We start from the raw sequence: 21,050 nt of genomic DNA on the forward strand, positions 1-21,050 counted from the left end.
TTTGCCACTACCTGCACCACAGGTGTCAATAAAAATTAAAAAAAACACCTTTAGAGGCCATTTTCCCCCGCAAGCGGGGGTTGGCCTTTTTCGGGGACCGTGGTTGTTGTTGTTGTTTTTTTGTCCCCTTTTTGAAGCAATGTTTTACGGCCGGATGCCCTTCCTGCCGCCAACCCTTTTTGTCGCCTTTTTACGACAAACAGGGAATTACCAGTGAACTGGTACTCAATTAGCCGACCTCGGAAGGATGACAGGCTGAGTCAACCCCCCTGGCGTTAATTCAGCGATCGACCGGGATTCGAACCCAGGATCCTAGGATCCTAAGCTGGCACCCTAGCCGCTAGCCCAACACCAGGCTCGTGTCAATATCCAAACAATTTACCTAAGCCCTCTATCTGGCTTTACACTACCCACCCCGGGCGTCCGTGAATGGGTTCCATCTCCCCCCATTCACTCCTTCGCACCATGCATTCCACACCTTTTATTCCACACCAAGCATTTCACACCAAATATTCTCACACACCATTTATTTCACACACCATTTATTTCACACTCCTTTTATCTCGCACACCTTTTGTGTTCACACACCTTTTTCCATACACTTGAACACAACTCCATTCGTCTCAACACAACTCACACACACAGCATAATCTAGCTAACTGCTTTTCCCCTAAAACTCGTGCTTCCCCGTCGTCCCATTACACTATGCACTCCCTCGTCATTATCATCCAGTTAAGCTACCTATGTCCCCACTATAGTTACAATGTCACTACTTAAATCTTTTGTCTTCTACAGTCTGCTAATTCCTTAACATTATCCTTGCCCTCCCTCGGCTAGCTTCGGTGCCCCATGGAGGTAACCATGGCTGGCACCCCCATGTGCCTGTCACTGCCATCCCCTTAATCTAATGCTCATGGGCCCTGACCGTGTGAGGAATGATCAAACTACCATTCCTCCATGCAGGGTACACTATTCCTCATCCGTCCACTATACTTGAGCCTTTCCATGTGGATGTACGTTGTCATCACGGCTCGACCTCGAGAGGCCGAGCGATCCATGCGGTTGGTTTGTCTCCTGTAGGTTGGGTCCGTCCGGCATTTTCGATCCAGAGGGGGAGGCATGGACGGGCCGAGGTGCAGGGGCCCATCTCGACGCGGGGCCTCAGTCCCACGCACGATGGCCCAACCGCCCACGGTCGGAGCACCGCACTCGCCAAGGTGCGCAGCTCTGAAATCTCCGACCTCCCCTTGAACATCGCCGATTGCCTTTTCCGCCACGGCACGGCACTAACCATACAGTGCGGGGACCGGCACGAATCGTGCATGTCGGTCCTTGTGACACGGCCGTGGCATCGATCCCCGCCAGTCCCCGCCGCACACAACTCACCGAGGGCTCACGTCGGCTATCCGTCGCGCTAAACGCTACCCCGGTCGGTGTCGATGCTTGAGCCGCGTTCTCACCACTCGCGACCCACTCCACACACCGAGGCGTCCCTGCGCCTCCCATACATTCTGCAACACACACACCCCGCACACAGTCTGTAACACCCACGGGTGTGCACTCTCCTGGTACACACCCAATCATCGCACACTTTTTCTCCACGCACTCTTCTCGTGCACACTCTCTCGTTACATACTCCATAACACCCATGGGTGTGCACTCTCCTGGTACACAACCAATCATCGCACACGTTTTCTCCATGCACTCTTCTCGTGCACACTCTCCCGTTACCGCACACTCTGGCGCACACTTTTCTCTCACACGCGCACCAGTCGCCCTCGTAAACCGCACAATGGACCTTCCACGACCGCCCGGGTTTCGTTTATGTCCCAAGCGCGCCAAAAACCTTTTCGCGCCAAACACATTCGCGCCATTATTCCTACTCACCTTGGGGACCTCCTTTCCCGCCAGCACCTGCAAACTTTCCATTTGGTTAGCAAGCCCGACATCACGGTGTGAATACAAACTTTGGGTGCATTCCATTTCTTCCCTCTGTGATATATTTTCTGACTCTGCCGTCTCTTCGGCCCCAATTTCAATCATTTCTTTAATTTCAATTATTTCTTCATCTAGCTCGACGACCGCCGGCGCGCGTAAAATGTATTTGTCCAATTCGGCGACCGTCGGCTTTTCTACACCCCGCGTCGCGATTTCTATAGCCCCAGTCAATTTGGCTACTCTCTGCTCTACCTCACTCTCCACGCGGTCCTCACACCGCGTCACCTCGTCGTGTCCTATTGCAACCTCCTCGCTCAACCTGCGCCCTATGTCCTCCCCTGCCTTTTTCATGTCCTTCTTCGAAACCACTCTCATTTTTTCAAATTCCCGGGTGGATTTGTCACCCATTTCTTTCAATCGACCACCCATTTTGTTTTCCAACCCCTCCATGTTACACCTTGCTTCGTCCCTCATTTCTTTCATTTGTTTTTCCAATCGCTCACCCTGAGCCTTCATATCATCCTTTCGGGCATTCATTGTTTCTTTCAATTCGCCCTTGTTACACCTTGCTTCGTCCCTTTGCATTTCTATAGATGCTCGTAGTTGCTCCATGAGTAAGTACAGGTCCACACCCGCTGGTACCACGGGCTCGGCTCTCGCCACCACGTGCGAGGTGCCGCCATTTTCTTTACCAGTTGCCGCCCCTCATCAATTTCCTCCTCTTCTACAAACTCTTCCTGTGAGTCCTGGGTCATTATTTCTACCTCTACCTCGTCTTCTACCCCCACCGGAATTCGACCGTCTGGGCGAGCCATGGTACGAATACAAAATTTTGGATTTAATAACTAAATTACGGTCGCTCGTAATTTCGAGAATTTTGGTGTCCAACAATTTTGTCCAGGGTTCCAAATCCCCACTCCTGACTACCAATTGTTAAGATTTTCCGCCACCCTTCCTACCCTTACCAAGGGGAGATTAGGCCCCTTGTTCTTTCTGGGCCGGCGTAACCGAGACTTGAAACGCCCCTTCCGGGCAAAGGCAAGGTAGGGTTTCGGGACAAGTCTCGCACGTACCTAAATACCTGCGCCGCCACGGAAGCGGGGAACCAAGCCTCGCACGAGCCACGTGTAATTTGGGTACACCGAGCAGATTGCGTACCACGTGGTCTGTGCAGTTACAGTGAATATTGGAACCCAATCAGAGCGGTTCTATTCGTACCACGCTTAGTCAATGATGGAAGGGACGAAACGGTCGAATAAAGGAATAACAGGATTTAATTAATATTTACACTTATATGTACAATTTGGTAGAAGACAGACACAGAGCAGCCTTATACAGTCTCATGCTTAATCCCAGACACGGGCCCGATCACACTCAAAAAGGGGAAATGCAGGCAGGATGATGTTCACACGCTGCCTTGGTCGTCCAGGAACAGCGGCGTCACCCAGCGTGGCTCTCCACGGTCACAGCACGTCCCACGATGAAGGCAAGCAGGTGGTGGAAAGGATCCTCGTAGAGCGTCTCTCGAACAAAGGGCAGATGAGGCAGGAAGGCGGAAGGGAATGTACGCGTCTCGGCGGCTTTCCACAGCGCGTCGAGTTACCAGCGCGCTATCACTCACGTAACCCAATCGAGGCTTGGCCTCAAGCTCAACCGAGCGTCCACTTTAATACGAGCGCTTATACTTGGTTCATGTGCGTCTTTTCTCCGAACTCGTAACTCTCATCAACACGCGCCTCTCCAAACAACTCAATGCACAAGCTCACCTCTCCCAGAACTGCTCTCAAGCTCATAACTGACCGAACTCCTCGAACTGCTAGTGGGGGCTTCGCGCGACGGGTTTTATTGCCATGCCCTGAGCCATCTTGAACGTTCCAACCACGCCCTGTGACGCATTGCCGCAGCCACTCACTTTGAGCCCTGATTGGCGGCTTGCGCTTCCCGTCAGCTTCCCTGCCGCCCTCATTCGGTCCCTGCTCGATTTGCCAGGCCTGCCTCATGTTAATTCGCGCCAAAAAGCCAAAGGCAGCACAAGGAGGCGTAATGCAATGAAACCATGAAAAGGACCTAACTCTCATTATTCTACTCAACGCAAAACTAACAGGAAAAGGAATATGCTCACAAATACTAAGAAATAACTGCACTATCGCGAGGCTACATGTTGTTGTGTGACTAACTATACAACAACACAACAACATGCATTTTCAGGCCATTTTCCCTGCCAGAGCAGGGGTTAGCCTTGCGGTCCCCATGACAATCTTCTCCATTTTGCCCTATTCTCTGCGTCTCTCCTTGTTAACCCCCTTGCCCACATTTCTTCTTCCACCATCTTTAGAAAAGTCCTTCTCGGTCTTCCCCGTCCTCTACTTCCTTCTACATTCATTTTCATTACTCTTCTCAACCAGTCACTTTCATCCTTCCTCAGCACATGACCAAACCATCTCACCCTGTTCCTCTTCACAGCATCAATCACAGGCTCTATTCCCATCATCTTTCGCAATTCATCATTTGTCTTCCTCTCTCTCAATGATACTCCACACATCCACCGAACCATTCGCATTTCCACCCTTTCCAGCCTTCGTTGCTGCTCTACGTTCATTACCCATGTCTCGCTCCCATAAATCATAACACTTCTCACACATGTAGCACACACCTTTCCCTTCAGCTTCAGCTTCAACGACACGCCCCTCCTCATCAGCACGCCAGTCAGTTCCCAAAACTTCTTCCATGCACATCTCACTCCAGCAACCGTTGCCGAGTCTGATCCACCTTCTCCATTCAGCATGTCTCCGAGGTAGCAAAATGTTTTGCACACCATCCAGCTTCACGCCGTCTCCAAGATCCAACTCAACATTTCCTCCATCTGCAGCTCCCTCTGTGCACACCTTACATTTGAATGTAGCTGCCACACTGGTTAATGACCCTCTCAGACCACTGCATTTTTGATGAACCCACTCAGCGCACATTGTACATTGAATGGAGCTCACTCCGACACCCTTCCTGCACACAGCACATGGCCACTTCCCAGTTTTTTCCACCTCACCACATGCTTTACCACCTACCATCACCTTCGTCGTTCCGATATTCACCTTCAGACCTTTTGTCTCCATACATTCCTTCCACTTGTTCATCTTTTCCTTCGGTCCATCCATACTTTCCGCAATCAACACCAGATCATCTGCATACAACAACTCCCACGGTAAACCCTCCTTTACGTTCTGAGCCAGCACCTCCATCACAGCTACAAATAGGAGTGGACTTAGTACCAACCCCTGATGCACTCCCACCTTCACCTCAAACTCACCACTGTTCCTATCCTTCGTCCTTACAGCTGTCCGCGCTCTTTTGTACATTGCCATCACTACTCTGATCAACCATTCCTCCACTCCTAACTTCCTCAATGCCCATGTCAATACTTCGTGTGGAATCCCATCGAATGCTTTCTCCAAATCAACAAACCCAAGAAACAACTTTTTCCTCTTCTCCATGTACTTCTCCTGCAACTGCGTCACAATAAAGAGCGTGTCTGTCGTTCCTCTTCCTGGCATAAATCCAAACTGCATTTCGTCGATCTTCACCTTCTTCCTTATCCTTCTCTCCAACACCCTTTCCAATACCTTCATTCCATGCTCCAATAACTTTATCGCTCGGTACGAGCCACACTCCAGAGGGTCACCTTTCCCCTTGTGTAGAGGGACAAGGGTACTCAGTTCCCAATCCACTGGAATGTGGCCTTCTTTCACCACCAGATTGCAGATCTCTGTCTTTCTCTTCACACCCCAATTTCCCGCTGCCTTCAACATATCGCCCACAACTCCCGTCTGCCCTCCCGCTTTTCTACTCTTCATTGCTTTTATCGCTTCCTCAACTTCCTTCTCAGTTATCTTCTCTGCCGTTCCTAAAACTGGGTTACTCTCTATGTTGCCATCCCATTCATTCTCTGTATTCAACAGCATTTCCATATATCTATTCCATCTTCCTTTAATTCCATCTGGGTCCACAACGATTTGTCCCACTTCATCCTTCAAGCAACTCACCCCCATCACATCACACCTCTTTCGCTATCTGCTTTGCAATCCTGAATACCGCTCTCTGACCCTCTTCCGAATCCAAGCGTTCTCCGAACATTTTCCTACATGCCTCCTGCGCCTTTGCTACCTCCTTCTTTGCAGCCTTCTTGGCTGCCTGATAACTTTCATGCTCTGCTTTTTCTGCTCCCATACCCTTCGCCTTCTGCCACTCCTTGAACTTCTTCCTCTTCTCGTCAATCCTCTTTCCAACTTCATCATCCCACCACCATGTTTCCGAGTGCCTCGGTGGTCCATTTGTCCATCCACATACCTCACCAACGGCTCCCAACACACTATCTTTCATTGACTTCCAACCACTTTCAAGCTCAACCACATCATCCTCTACCCTACTCAGCCTCTCTTTTAATGCCTCCCTTACTGTCACCTCTTTCAACCTCCACACCTTCATTCTCGGTTGGTACTTCACCGCCGAGCTCTCCTCGCACCTTTCACCCTTATGTCGCAGACAACCAAGTGGTGCTGTGAAACAGCCTCCTCCCCTGGGATCACCTTTGTGTCCTGGAGGTGCCCCTATCTCGCCTACGCACCATCAGGAAGTCAACCGTTGTCGTCGACCCACCTGACGTGTATGTAACAAGCTTATTATCCTCTTTCTGGAACTGAGTATTACAAATCAACAAATCAGCTCCATCAGCAAACTCCAAAATCCTTTCACCTTCTCCATTTCTCACACCATATCCGTAACCCCCATGAACTCCCTCAAAACCATCCATACTCCTTCCCACATGTCCATTTAGGTCTCCTCCTACCACAACAACTTCCTCATCTTTCACGTTTTCCAACAGCTTCTCTATCGCACACCAGAACTTGTCCTTCTCTTCATCGCTCCGACCAACCTGCTGAGCATATCCCGAGATGACGTTCACCAAGAGCTTTCCAATCATCATTTTCACCATCATTAACCTATCACTCACTCTAGACACACTCACCACACTGTCTACAAACTCCTCAGAAAACAGGACACCAACACCATTCACGCCCTCCGGGCACCCTTGCCACACAAACTTGCATTTCTGTCCCTGCCTACCCATCACCATTCTCACAACACTTCCCTTCCATCTCGTCTCTTGCACACAACATATGTCCACTCTTCTTCTGATCAATACTTCCACCACTTCTCCTGATCTCCCTGTCATTGTCCCTACATTCCATGTCCCAAACCTCAGAAACCGATCTCCACTTCAGGCTGTACCCTGCCCATATGTAGTTGTAATTGTCATGGCTCTCTTTTTTTTGAGGCAATGTTTTTATGGCCGGATGCCCTTCCTGACGCCAACCCTCTTCGTCGCCTCTTACGACAAGCAGGGATACGGTGTACCTATTCTAAACCAGGGTACACACCGGGAATGTGACTAACCATGAGGGGGAAATTTAACCTTTATTGTACAAAACTCAAAACCGCAACAATATATACAGACTTGGCATTTAATATGGAATAATTTTTTTGTGGGGGTGAACTTACTTTTCAAGATGTCTTAGAACCAAAAGTTCATTGGAATTATGTTGAAACTATTCTAAATTTTGTTAATGTGACCTTTAAAAGAAACAAAAACCACATTTGACATTTCGAAACAAATAAATTGATCCTTGAAAGTGATGTAAACTGATATCGAACTCAATTCACGGACAGTACTGTGTTAAACTTCTGTACGTTTTCCAGAAGTATCTCTTTATTTTGCACATTAGCCAAAAATTTTTTTTACAAAAACAAAAGTTAAATTACGACTGGGATTACGGACAGTAAAATTACAGTTCAGTACTTCGTGTAACCCCCACGAGCATTCAGGAGGGCACGTACACGTCGAGGCATGCTGTTCACGAGATTTGCCAAAGTTTGGACAGGAATCGCTTGCCATGCAGTGACAATAGCCTGCTGCAATTCACGCACAGAGGTCGGCTGCTGGTCCAAATGGTCGATTTGACACGTTAATTCTGCCCACAAGTTCTCTATCGGATTCATATCCGGGGACATGGCAGGCCACTCCATATGCTCTACACCACGGTCAGCAAGAAATTGTTGGATCATGCGAGCACGATAAGGCCGTGCATTGTCATCTTGGAAGACAAAGTTTCCTCGAAAGGCTGCACGAGCAAATGGAAGCAATGTTTCTTCCAGAATGGCCCTGTACTTGAACTGGTTCAGGTTTCCATTCAGAACAACCAGGTCAGTTTTGCCCCCTGCATGAAAAGCAGCCCAAACGGTCAACCCACCACCTCCAGCTTGGACTCTTGGCACTATACAATCTTTGTTGTAGGCTTCATGCACTTGTCTGCGCACTCGGACGTGACCATCTTGACGATAGACCAGAAATCTAGACTCGTTACTGAAGATCACGTAATTCCAGTGTCCTGGCTGCCATTGACGGTGCTCTCTGGCCCACTGCAATCGGCACTGGCGGTGTTGTCTGGTCAGGCGTGGCTTTCTCAGGGGACGCCTGGCACGATAGCCTGCTTGAACCAGTCGTTGGTTGACTAGCCTTCTGGATACAGGCACATTTGTCAGTTGCTGCCACTCAGCCCTAAGCCGATTAGCTGACTTGGTACGGCCATTGCGGACTAACCGGTGCAGCTGGCGATCATCCCTCCTTGTGGTTCTACGGGGACGTCCTGGCCTCGGTATTGGAGTAGGGACACCCCTCTGAGAATTTCGTTTCAGGATCTTTGGCACCTGACCTTGAGTGATGCCATACTGCCGAGCAATAGCACGCTGTTTCATGCCGTAATTTCGTAAAGCCACCACTCCATGACAAACAGCATTGTCGAGTTGAAGGACCATCTCCAGAGGAAGCGGCAATAACTTTTGGAGATGTGCAACAGTTGTTTTCCACTAATACAGAATGCAACAACCCTTGTATACCCGACTGTGAAGCCAATCATCAAATGCACCTGTCTGTACATTTTGCCACGCCACCTGTGATATAATCCTGTTGTTGACTTCTTGCTGAGACAGACAATCAGTGACATGGTTCTTATAACAAATAAATCACCAAAGTGTAAAAGAAACTCACCAGATTGATATACTGAGTTAAGAAAGTAAACCCAAGTCAAGATAAAAAAAATATTCCATATTTAATGCCAAGTTTGTATATATATATATATATATATATATATATATATATATATATATATATATATATATATATATATATATATATAAATATATATATATATATATATATATATATATATATATATATATATATATATATATAATCGTTAGATTAAATAAGACGCGGACGTAGCTTCAGGACGTCGATCTTTAATTAAAGATCGACGTCCTGAAGCTACGTCCGCGTCTTATTTAATCTAACGATTATTTATTCAATACAAATGAGACGCCCTGCTCGTACTTTGGAGTTTCTACTATTTCTTACAGTTGTGTATATATATATATATATATATATATATATATATATATATATATATATATATATATATATATATATATATATATATATATATATATACTGGATAATTATATATATATAGGACCACACAGAATCATGAGTAGATCATACATTACATGCATGAAACAATGTTGCTACTGTAGAAAACCATGAAACGTCACGAAATGTGACATGTTATAATGTCGTTTTGTCTCAGTAATGGCAATCTGTAAGCCTGCTGTTGGCTTCATGGTCATAGTGGCTGGCTTGAGATCTCACGGTCCTGAGTTCAAGCCCGGTCATACCATTGAATTAACACCAGGTGAGTTGACTCAGCCTGTCATCCTTCTGAGGTCGATAAATTGAGTACCAGTTTACTGGGATGAATGAGCTGTTTCCTGTTTGTTTTCGTAAAAGTTTGTAAAAGTTTGTTTTCGTAAAATTCCCTGTTTGTCGTAAAAGGCGACAAAAAAAGGGTTGGCGTCAGGAAGGGCATCCGGCCGTAAAACATTGCTTCAAAAAGGGGACCAAAAAACAACAACAACCATGGTCCCCGAAAAAAGGCCAACCCCCGGTTTGCGGGGAAAAATGGCCTCTAAAGGTGGTTATAATGAGCCATTCGAGTATCATGCATTGGAGTGGCGACCCATCCAGGATTGTGCCCAATACCCAAGGAAACTGCTTCAGCAGCCCTATGCATTATCACGATGCAAAAAAGAGTGGTTATGGAATGGCAAGCTGAGATACAAGAAATATTGTCTGACTTGGTATACCTGGTTCATTCAAAGAGTACATCCTAAGTTATTAAAATATAGGCTCATAGCAAAGGGTTGTGAGGGTCTAATAGTGTTTTGAGGGACAAAAGTGTCTTAAGGGTCCAATGCTGTCTTGAGGATCGAAAGTGTCTGTAAAGTGTCATGTCATCATGGGTTATGTTAAAGGGTCTTGAGGGGTCAAAGGATCTGAAAGGTCAGGGGTTGAAGGGTCTAAAATGTCTCAAAGGTTCAGTGATTAAAGGGTCTTAAATGTCAAGGATCATGAGGGTATAATGGGGTCTTGAGGGTCATGGGGGGTTAAATGGTGTAAAGTGTGTAACGGTGTTGAGGGTATCGAGTGGTTAATGGGTCAAAGTCAAAGACTAAAGTCAAAGATGTGTAAAAAGGTCTAAGCGATCTTAAAGGCCTCAAAGGTACGTCACAATAGCACGTAGTTAACGCTACCCGCACGTGAACAGTTGGGTGACAACATTGCGCATATTGTTAAATTTGCCGAACTCCGGTATTATATGGCTCTGTCCCAGGTGAGTACCCAATACTATCCCAGCCACACAAAGCTATGTGGCAAGCACTGGAACTCCAGATCCCAATGTAGCTCTCCACATACAATGTCATTCTATCATAAGGTTTTGCAGTCAGAATGATACCGTTACACTGGTATATTTCTGCCAAAAATGTTTGCATGCAGTTTTGGACACAGCAAGAGGCAATCTCCAAACATTATGGTGCATCACTGCAGTCTCATACCCCTGTGTACGAGGGTCCTCCCACTGCGTTGTCCGTGTGTTGTGGTTCACGAAGTATACTCTACCACTGTTCTCAACCCGCTTCTCTGGGAAGTTGAGCAGAGTTGAAGAAAAACAAACAAACAGCGATTCAAACTCTGTTTCCATGATGTCAAATGTTTGGATGAAAAATAAAAACCACAAGTACCAAAAACCAAATGCTAAATACAAGGAATATGACATGTTGTATGAAAACAACTCTCAATGATTAATATACTTATTGATCCATGACCAAGATGACCTGTTCAAAAACTCAGAAACTTCTGGAATGAGCCTCAAAGCAGGAAAATAAACTACCCTGTACTATATGAATGTAATTATATTTGGCCGATGTGAGTATCCTCATTAAACGAAAATGACATTATGATGATGGTTCCAAATTTCAAGATGGCATAAACAATAATAAAAAGCATAAAAATTGATTTCTTTTTCATTGCAAGGTATCATATTGCTTGATAAAGCAACCAACATGAGAAAATTTGGTTTTGATATTAAAAGTAAGTAACTGTTGTAGCATCAAAACCAAAATTGCAGGTGGCTACTTACCCCAGCCATCCGGTAGAGGGCCCAGAGGGTCATTTTCAACTTGTGGCTGTGCAGTCTATAAATAAAACAACACGCACACATTATTTATATACATGAAGTTGAACAATGTTTCGTTAAACTTTTACCATAACCACAGGCTCATGAACTAAGCATGAGGCTGTGCTGAGTTATCTTATACGACATGGCTAAGGCTAGCCACCAGAGGAATGGCTTGGAGATCCATGGCAGGCAACCTGGATAGAGAGGACAGTTGCTCTGACTCGAGAAAAGACCACCTTCTTGTGAAACCTTCCTCAACATCAATCCCCTTCTACTGAAACTCCCTACATCCAGAATTAATTGCTCACCTCCACACATTCGTTCCACTTGGGGGGGGGGAGCGGGGGGGGGGGGGCGGGAGGGGAAAGGCCACCCCCTGAAACTTCAGATTCCTACACGTCCCTTATTCACCAATCAATTGCTCTGAAACGCGATACAGCCTTTCTACTGGACGGTCCGCAGGATCGTTCAGTCTTAGATGTTTTGATTTTGTATCGGGGGCCTCCACAGGGATCATGGGGGCTCCAATGGGGGAGCACACTTTACAATTTCTGCTGCACACATAGCACCTTAAATTATTTCTTTCTGTACAACTTTACCAGTTGTATACAACTTTTTCTATACAAATTTACCATCCCGGTGTGTACCCTGGTTAGAATAGGTACACCGTATCCCTGCGTGTCGTAAGAGGCGACTAAGAGGGTTGGCGTCAGAAAGGGCATCCGGCCATAAAAACATTGCCTCAAAAAGAGAACCATGACAATTACAACTACATATGGGCAGGGTACAGCCCGAAGTGGAGATCGGTTTCTGAGGTTTGGGACATGGAATGTAGGGACAATGACAGGGAGATCAGAAGTGGTGGAAGTATTGATCAGAAGAAGAGCGGACATATGTTGTGTGCAAGAGACGAGATGGAAGGGAAGTGGTGTGAGAATGGTGAAGGGTAGGCAGGGACAGAAATACAAGTTTGTGTGGCAAGGGTGCCCCGAGGGCATGAATGGTGTTGGTGTCCTGTTTTCTGAGGAGTTTGTAGACAATGTGGTGAGTGCGACTAGAGTGAGTGATAGGTTGATGATGGTGAAAATGATGATTGGAAAGCTCTTTGTGAACGTCATCTCGGGATATGCTTCGCAGGTTGGTCGGAGCGATGGAGAAGGACAAGTTCTGGTGTGCGATAGAGAAGCTGATGCAAAACGTGAAAGATAAGGACGTTGTTGTGGTAGGAGGAGACCTAAATGGACATGTGGGAAGGAGTATGGACGGTTTTGAGGGAGTTCATGGGGGTTACGGATATGGTGTGAGAAATGGAGAAGGTGAAAGGATTTTGGAGTTCGCTGATGGAGCTGATTTGCACTACTCGGTTCCACAAAGAGGACAATAAGCTTGTTACATACACGTCAGGTGGGTCGACGACAACCGTTGACTACCTGATGGTGCATAGGCGAGATGGGGGGCACCTCCGGGACACAAAGGTGATCCCGGGGGAGGAGGCTGTTTCACAGCACCACTTGGTTGTCTGCGACATAAGGGTGAAAAATGCGAGGAGAGCTCGGCGGGTGAAGTACCAACCGAGAATGAAGGTGTGGAGGTTGAAAGAGGTGACAGTAAGGGAGGCATTAAAAGAGAGGCTGAGTAGGGTAGCGGATGATGTGGTTGAGCTTGAACGTGGTTGGATGTCAATGAAAGATAGTCTGTTGGGAGCCGTTGGTGAAGTATGTGGATGGACAAAAAGGACCACCGAGGCACTCAGAAACATGGTGGTGGGATGAGGAGGTTGGAAAGAGGATTGACGAGAAGAGGAGGAAGTTCAAGGAGTGGCAGAAGGCGAAGGGTACGGGAGCAGAAAAAGCAGAGCATGAAAGTTATAAGGCAGCCAAGGAGGCTGCAAAGAAAGAGGTAGCAAAGGCGCAGGCGGCATGTAGGAAAATGTTCGGAGAAAGCTTGGATTCGGAAGAGGGTCAGAGAGTGGTATTCAGGATTGCAAAGCAGATAGCGAAAGAGAGGTGTGATGTGATGGGGGTGAGTTGCTTGAAGGATGAAGTGGGACAAATCGTTGTGGACCCAGATGGAATTAAAGGAAGATGGAAAAGATATATGGAAATGCTGTTGAATACAGAGAATGAATGGGATGGCAACATAGAGAGTAACCCAGTTTTAGGACCGGCAGAGAAGATAACTGAGAAGGAAGTTGAGGAAGCGATAAAAGCAATGAAGAGTAGAAAAGCGGGAGGGCCGACGGGAGTTGTGGGAGATATGTTGAAGGCAGCAGGAAGTTGGGGTGTGAAGAGAATGACAGAGATCTGTAATCTGGTGGTGAAAGAAGGCCGCATTCCAGTGGATTGGGAACTGAGTACCCTCGTCCCTCTATACAAGGGGAAAGGTGACCCTCTGGTGTGGCTCGTACCGAGCGATAAAGTTATTGGAGCATGGAATGAAGGTATTGGAAAGGGTGTTGGAGAGGAGGATAAGGAAGAAGGTAAAGATCGACTAAATGCAGTTTGGATTTATGCCAGGAAGAGGAACGACAGACGCGCTCTTTATTGTGAGGCAGCTGCAGGAGAAGTACATGGAGAAGAGGTAGAAGTTGTTTCTTGGATTTGTTGATCTGGAGAAAGCATTCGATAGGGTTCCACACAAAGTATTGACATGGGCATTGAGGAAGTTAGGAGTGGAGGAATGGTTGATCAGAGTAGTGATGGCAATGTACAAAAGAGCGCGCACAGCTGTAAGGACGAAGGACGGGAACAGTGGTGAGTTTGAGGTGAAGGTGGGAGTGCATCAGGGGTCGGTACTAAGTCCACTACTATTTGTAGCTGTGATGGAGGTGCTGGCTCAGAACGTCAGGAGGGTTTACCGTGGGAGTTGTTGTATGCAGATGATCTGGTGTTGATTGCGGAAAGTATGGATGGACTGAAGGAAAAGATGAACAAGTGGAAGGAATGTATGGAGACAAAAGGTCTGAAGGTGAATATAGGAAAGACGAAGGTGATGGCAAGTGGTAAAGCATGTGGTAAGGTGGAAAGAACTGGGAAGTGGCTGTGTGCTGTGTGCAGGAAGGGTGTTGGAGTGAACTCCATTCAATGTACAATGTGCGCTGAGTGGGTTCATCAAAAATGTAGTGGTCTGAGAGGGTCATTAACCGGTGTGGCAGCTACATTCAAATGTAAGGTGTGCACAGAGGGAGCTGCAGATGGAGGAAATGTTGAGTTGGATCTTGGAGACGGCGTGAAGCTGGAAGGTGTGAAAACATTTTGCTACCTCGGAGACATGCTGAATGGAGAAGGTGGATCAGACTCGGCAACGGTTGCAAGAGTGAGATGTGCATGGAAGAAGTTTCGGGAACTGAGTGGCGTGCTGATGAGGAGGGGAGTGTCGTTGAAGCTGAAGGGAAAAGTGTATGCTGTATGTGTGAGAAGTGTGATTTATGGGAGCGAGACATGGGTAATGAACGTAGAGCAGGAACGAAGGCTGGAAAGAGTGGAAATGCGAATGGTTCGGTGGATGTGCGGAGTATCGTTGAGAGAGAGGAAGACAAATGATGAATTGCGAAAGATGATGGGAATAGAGCCTGTGATTGATGCTGTGAAGAGGAACAGGTTGAGATCATTTGGTCATGTGTTGAGGAAAGATGAAAGTGACTGGTTGAGAAGAGTGATGGAAATGAATGTAGAAGGAAGTAGAGGACGGGGAAAACCGAGAAAGACTTGGCTAAAGATGGTGGAAGAAGAAATGCGGGCAAGGGGGTTAACAAGGAGAGATGCAGAAAATAGGGCAAAATGGAGGGGGATTGTCATGGGGACCGCAAGGCTAACCCCCGCTCTAGCAGGGAAAATGGCCTTAAAATGCATGTTGTTGTTGTTGTTGTGATATACACTTTCCCATCTCCACCAACACCACACAACTGAATAATTTGTTTATTTTTTAAAAACACTTTACCATCAACACCACAGACATGCCACCTCGAATTATTTATTTATTCTTTATATAAACACTTTACCATCTCCACAACATGTATATTAATTTCTTTATTTATTTATTTAAAATGTATAATCTACAGGTTCCATCTTTAAGGTGCAGTTGGGGGTTGTGTCCTCATTGAGGACATGCATCCTTGTTAGTAATTTTTAATTGTGGAGGCACACCACGTAGAGCACACAAGCAGCCCACCTGATATAGATACCGCTGATTGAACTGCTGCATAGCACCCTGCCATTGATTCCTCTGGATCTGCCATTGCTCAAAGTTCCGCACGGACTCCATGGTGGGCCGTTGCCATGTGGTTGTGCGCGTGTTGTGGTCCACATAGTAAACACGTCCACGCGGGTCAACCCTCCGCTCCCAGCTGCGACATGGGTGTAATGGTGAACAATTCGGAACAAAAATATAAAAACTGTTCCATACATAAATTAAATGTGCACATTTAGGCTGCAAAATTTACTGTGACCTTCATGTCCAGGTTATGTTGCAGCATGCAATCACTTGATAGAACAGCAGACCATCTCCAAATTTTGAACTCACTCATATCATCAACTAAATATCATCACAACTCACAAAGGGGTGGGAGGGACTTTTAAATAGACAGTAATATAAAAAAAAACAAAGTATTTGAACATGATGGGTTTGCCACCAAACCCTTTCATTTTGAGAATACATTTCCTGACATTGCCCAAATGCTGGCAACGTGCAATACACACTAACCCTGGTGGGAGCGGCTGCGGTCTCTCCCAGGTGGTTGTCCTGGTGTTATGGTCGACGTAATAGATGCGGTTATGCTGGTCCTGCCGCTGCTCCCACCTATGCATAAACAAAGGTTGTTAAGTGTGGTTTCAAAGTTAATAAACTACACATCACAATCAAAAAAAAAATCTTGTTTACTTTATATTGGCTATTGATTCATGTTAAAGTAGAAAACAATTGGAAATAAAATGGAAACGTATTCTACATTAAAAGGACCATTTACAATATAGATATATATGGGAACAAAGAAGGAAGAAGAAGGGAGTAAGAAAATATCAATTTATTTATTACATCAACAAATATGACAGAGTTTGTCTTACATAATATGATTTTTGATGTCTTAAGTCCAAGAAGAAAAATATTTGGACAAATAAAGTTTTTTTTTTTTTTTTTTTTTCTTTAAATACAGAGTCGAGGCTTGTGGAAGAACACAGAACAGATCAGGAGACAACAGAACAAACGGAACATCAGAAAGAGAAGGGGGAAACTCCAACAGCAAGGAAAAGGGACAAAATAGATTGATACAGACAATCAAGGAATAGGGGAATATGAGGAGCAGTGGAAGAAGCAAAGGATGCATAAGGATATAGAAGCAAACTAACTGGAAGGAAAAACTGGAAAAAGAGTTGGGGAGAGTTAGGGGAAGGGGTGGGGGTTTAACAGGGGTAGAAAAGATCATAGTTTGGATGGGGGATAATAAGGCAGACATTACAACTTTTCAATAATAAGGCAGGCACAGGAAAAAGATTATCCTGCCATAACATTTCCGTGTTACATCCTAATAACACTCTGAAAAATGCAGGTCAGGCAAAACACAGAAGTGAAAATTACACAGAAAAAAAAACACAGAAGTGAAAATTACACAGAAAAAAAACACAGAAGTGAAAATTACACAGAAAAAAAACACAGAAGTGAAAATAAAAATAAAAACCAAATTACTGCATTGTTGTCTCAAGAAGGAAGCCGGACATAACAACACACATGAACGCACACAAACACATTCATACACAGTTCTGGCCAAAAATATTGGCACCCTTGCACTTTTTTCAAACAACTCACAATTGTCTCCAAAAATTAGTTGAAATTTATGAAAGTATTTGGCCTCCACAGTTCTATATTTCACTATTAATATTACAGAACCTTCGTTTTTGATTCAGAACTTCATATATCCTTTTAAATCAGAAAATAAAAAAGAAATGACTGGCAAAATTATTGACACCCTAGACTTAATATTTGGACAAATGGACAAAGCCTATGGACAAAATAACTGCAGTCAAGCGCTTCCCATAGCCATGAATGAGCTTCCTACACCTCTCTACTGCCAGTATGGCCCACTCTTCTTGTGCAAACTGCTCCAGTTCTCCCAGATTTGAAAGGTGCCTTCTCCCAACTGCTGTTTTCAGATCTCCCCACAGGTGTTCAATGAGATTTAGATCTGGACTAATTGCAGGACAATTCAGAACAGTCCAGCGTTTTGTCTTGAACCATTCCTGGGTGCTTTTTAAAAGTGTGTTTGGGGTCATTGTCCTGCTGCAAGACCTATGACCTTCGACAGAGACCCAGCTTTTTGACACTGGGTTGAACATTGCGCTCCAAAATGCTTTGGTAATCTCCTGATTTTATGATGCCATGCACACATTCAAGGCACCCCGTACCAGAGGCAGCACAGCAACCCCAAAACATCACGGAACCTCCTCCATGTTTAACTGTAGGGAAGGTGTTCTTTTCTTTGAAGACTTCATTTTGTTTTTCTGTCAACATAGAGATTATGTGCTTTACCAAAAAGCTCTAATTTGGTCTCATCTGTCCACAGGACATTCTGCCAGAAGGATTTTGGCTTATTCAGGTGTGTTTTGGAAAACTCCAGTCAGGCTTTCTTATGTCTCTCCCTCAGCAGTGGGGTCCTCCTGGGTCTCCTACCATAGAACCCCCTTTCATCGAGTTGGCGACGGATGGTGTGAGTTGAAACTGTTGTACCTTGTGTCTGAAGGTCAGCTTCAATCTGTTTAGCAGTTGATCGAGGTGCTTTCTCTCCACCATTCGACCAATCCTTCGCTGCAATATTCGATCAAGTGTTCTCTTGCAGCCACGTCCAGGGAGGTTGGCTACAGTGCCATGGGCCTCAAACTTCCTGACATCAAGGTCTCTGGAGATGAACTTGTAGCCTTGAGATTGTCCATGCTTGGCAACAATCTTGGGTCTGACCTGTTCAGACAATTCTCTGGTTTTCTTTTTTTTCTCCATGCTCATTGCGGTACACACAGTGACACAAAACAGCAGAATGACTCATTTTCACAATTCAAACTGGTTGAATGAGTGATTTTTTTTTTATATCCTGCAACTCACCACAGGTGAGTTCAATTCCAAAGTGAAGGAGAATCACCTGCTTGAAATCTAATTATTTCTAACGACTTCTAAAATGTGCCAATAATATTGTCCAGGCCATTTTAGAATTTTTGTGTGGAATAAGCTAAGATTTGGTAATTTCTTAGGACCTCCCCACCGCCCCCCCCCCCCCCCTGGAAATTTATAATACTACGTCAATTTGGCGAACAGTAAAGAGGGAACTAACGCCGTGCTCAAACGGTGGAATGGCGGTTGGACCACATGATTCGACGTTCTGCTTCATTAAAAATCGTCAGTTAAACACTTGTAGACAGAAGAGACAGGCTGACCAGGATACCTTTTGGCGAGGGGTTGCCTCACTTAAGGCGGGCGCTACCTGGTATAGAACTGAAAGAACTTAAATGCATCATAACCTCAGAAATGTGTAAGGGATGCGAGAAGAGTGTAAAAAAGAGGCTTACCCGGCTGGCAGGGGTTCCGGCTCCATTTGGTTCACTTCACTCCTTTCCATTCCAGTCAAATTTGCCATTTCATTTCCAGGGAAAGGGGGGGCTTCTCCAAGTCTGCCCAGAATCTGGGCATTTGGTGGTGCTGGAGTCAGTGGAGGAGGGAGGTTGGAAATGGATTCAGTGGTTACAGTCTGTTCAGAGTTGGACCCTCTCTCTATGGTTACAGGAAGCTGTGATTGAGAAGTTGTTGCAGTCATGGCATCTGGTGTGTTAGTTGGGGCTGAAAGTTCTTGCTCTTGCGATACCTCACCATTGACTGAGAAGAAAAAGAGCACGCAAGGAAATGAAATAGTCACCAAGGACATTCCTTTGTACTGCAGCAATTTTGAAAATGTGGTGGATTACAATGAGGAACAAATACATTTTTTGTAAAATATGTATTTGTGAATGTTCCCACAAGTTGGAGATTTATTTAAATGGCATACTTGTTATGGAGCTGGTGCTATTTGTAGATGGAGCAGTAGGTTTCCAATGCTTTCCACCGGGAGTGACTGAAGATGGGGTAGACCGATCATCTGTTTCTAAAGACGTGGAATCGGCAATGGCCACCAAAACCGGCTCCCCCATGGCACCATCCGCAACCGAGCTGAGTGCCATCCTGGAAAATAAAAAGTTTTTTCATCCTGTTATTTCAATGAGGTTCAACCTGCCACCACACAACCCCTTCTCCCCAACCTATTTTCCCATTACTCACGATGACGACTCTGGATGCAGTATGGGCGGCGTGCAATTGCGCGACCAATCTGAATGGTTAGGGGTGTTGTTCTGGGGAGTGAACTCTACATAGTGTGGCGCACCCCCATTTGGAAAGCTGTCCAGCCTGACTATCATTCCATCGAGGCAGATCTTCAGGAAACCAACCTCAGCCGGTGGCCGACCCTTCATTTCCAACTGAAGGGGAAGATTGAGAGAGATATTCTCCACTGCAATCATGTAGTGGGGTGGAACATTGGACCAAAGTTAGAATAAGCACTGCTTTGCACTATTACCCCCAAGGTAATGAAGCAATTGTATTGTTCAAAAATCGAAATCAAAACTTGCCAATCACACTAAGGAATGTAAAATGCAGTGTCACATTGTTCCATGTTGTTTGAGGTTACCAAGTTGAATCTTACATTTGCCGTTGTTTTGCTTCAGCTCCTGGTAAATCTCCACCACATGCTTCCCCATAAATGTGTCAGTCTTAAGAGGATGTCGGTGCCAGAGCCGCAGGTCGAGCTTGCTGTGTGGAGTAACCAGGCTGTGCAAAATAAAAGCATGGCAAAAGCTCAATGCTCAAACGTGTTGGCTTCATACAAACGTGTTGTATGATGCTGCAATTCATGTGTGCGGTGATCAAAAGATTAAGACACAAAACCTCCTTGGTTATTCAAAATTTTTACAGGATCACCCACAAAATGATGACTTCTCTTTACAGGTTGGGAGGCAGTGATTGCAAGTGCCATTCATTGCATCATTTATAAAAATAGTCATGTGTTTACAATAGAAAATAACCCCATGGTGCACTGACGCCTATTTCCCTATGGTGTCTGAGAATATTTTAAAACAAATTACCTGGATTTGAGGAGAACCTCAAATTCAGGAAATCGCAAACAGGAAAGATGATTTCCCAAACAGGAAATCAGAGCTGTCTCCCTTGACATATCACGTGCCTTCAATACAGTCTGGCACCCCGCTCTGCACACCAAACTCTCCTCTTATGGTATCCATGGAAATCTCCATGCATGCCTTGCAGACTTCCTCTGGTCGGTCAACGTGTGGCCCTGAATGGTTTTCTCTCATCTCCCCTGCCTGTTCAGGCTGGAGTTCCCCAAGGCAGTGTTCTGGGCAATGTGCTTTTTTTTGGTCTTCATCAATGATCTCTCCGACTCTCTGAAAAATCCTCTTTATCTCT

At 45.6% G+C, this 21,050-nt stretch overlaps 1 protein-coding gene across 6 annotated transcripts in view; it reads right to left on the reverse strand.

Moving 5' to 3' along the window:
- Positions 1-21,050, reverse strand: part of LOC137434450 (NEDD4-like E3 ubiquitin-protein ligase WWP2) — a 130,339-nt gene that overhangs the window by 56,537 nt on the left and 52,752 nt on the right. For 5 of the 6 annotated variants that reach the window (XR_013624709.1, XM_078785546.1, XM_068127449.2 and 2 more), the window contains exons 4-11: positions 20,272-20,396; positions 19,851-20,079; positions 19,582-19,754; positions 19,109-19,412; positions 16,263-16,358; positions 15,732-15,906; positions 11,523-11,577; positions 10,939-11,023 (exon numbers count right to left, since the gene is read on the reverse strand). Coding sequence is in view for 5 of the 6 variants with exons in the window: in XM_068127449.2 (XP_067983550.2) it covers positions 10,939-11,023; positions 11,523-11,577; positions 15,732-15,906; positions 16,263-16,358; positions 19,109-19,412; positions 19,582-19,754; positions 19,851-20,079; positions 20,272-20,396 (1,242 nt within the window). In the remaining variant the exon portion in view is untranslated. The remainder of the gene's footprint in view (positions 1-10,938; positions 11,024-11,522; positions 11,578-15,731; positions 15,907-16,262; positions 16,359-19,108; positions 19,413-19,581; positions 19,755-19,850; positions 20,080-20,271; positions 20,397-21,050) is intronic. The other variant, XM_068127454.2, reaches the window with a different exon arrangement.

The sequence above is a fragment of the Myxine glutinosa genome, chromosome 10 (assembly GCF_964187855.1).
Source record: "Myxine glutinosa chromosome 10, kmMyxGlut1.1, whole genome shotgun sequence".
In the NCBI taxonomy this organism is placed as follows: domain Eukaryota; kingdom Metazoa; phylum Chordata; class Myxini; order Myxiniformes; family Myxinidae; genus Myxine; species Myxine glutinosa.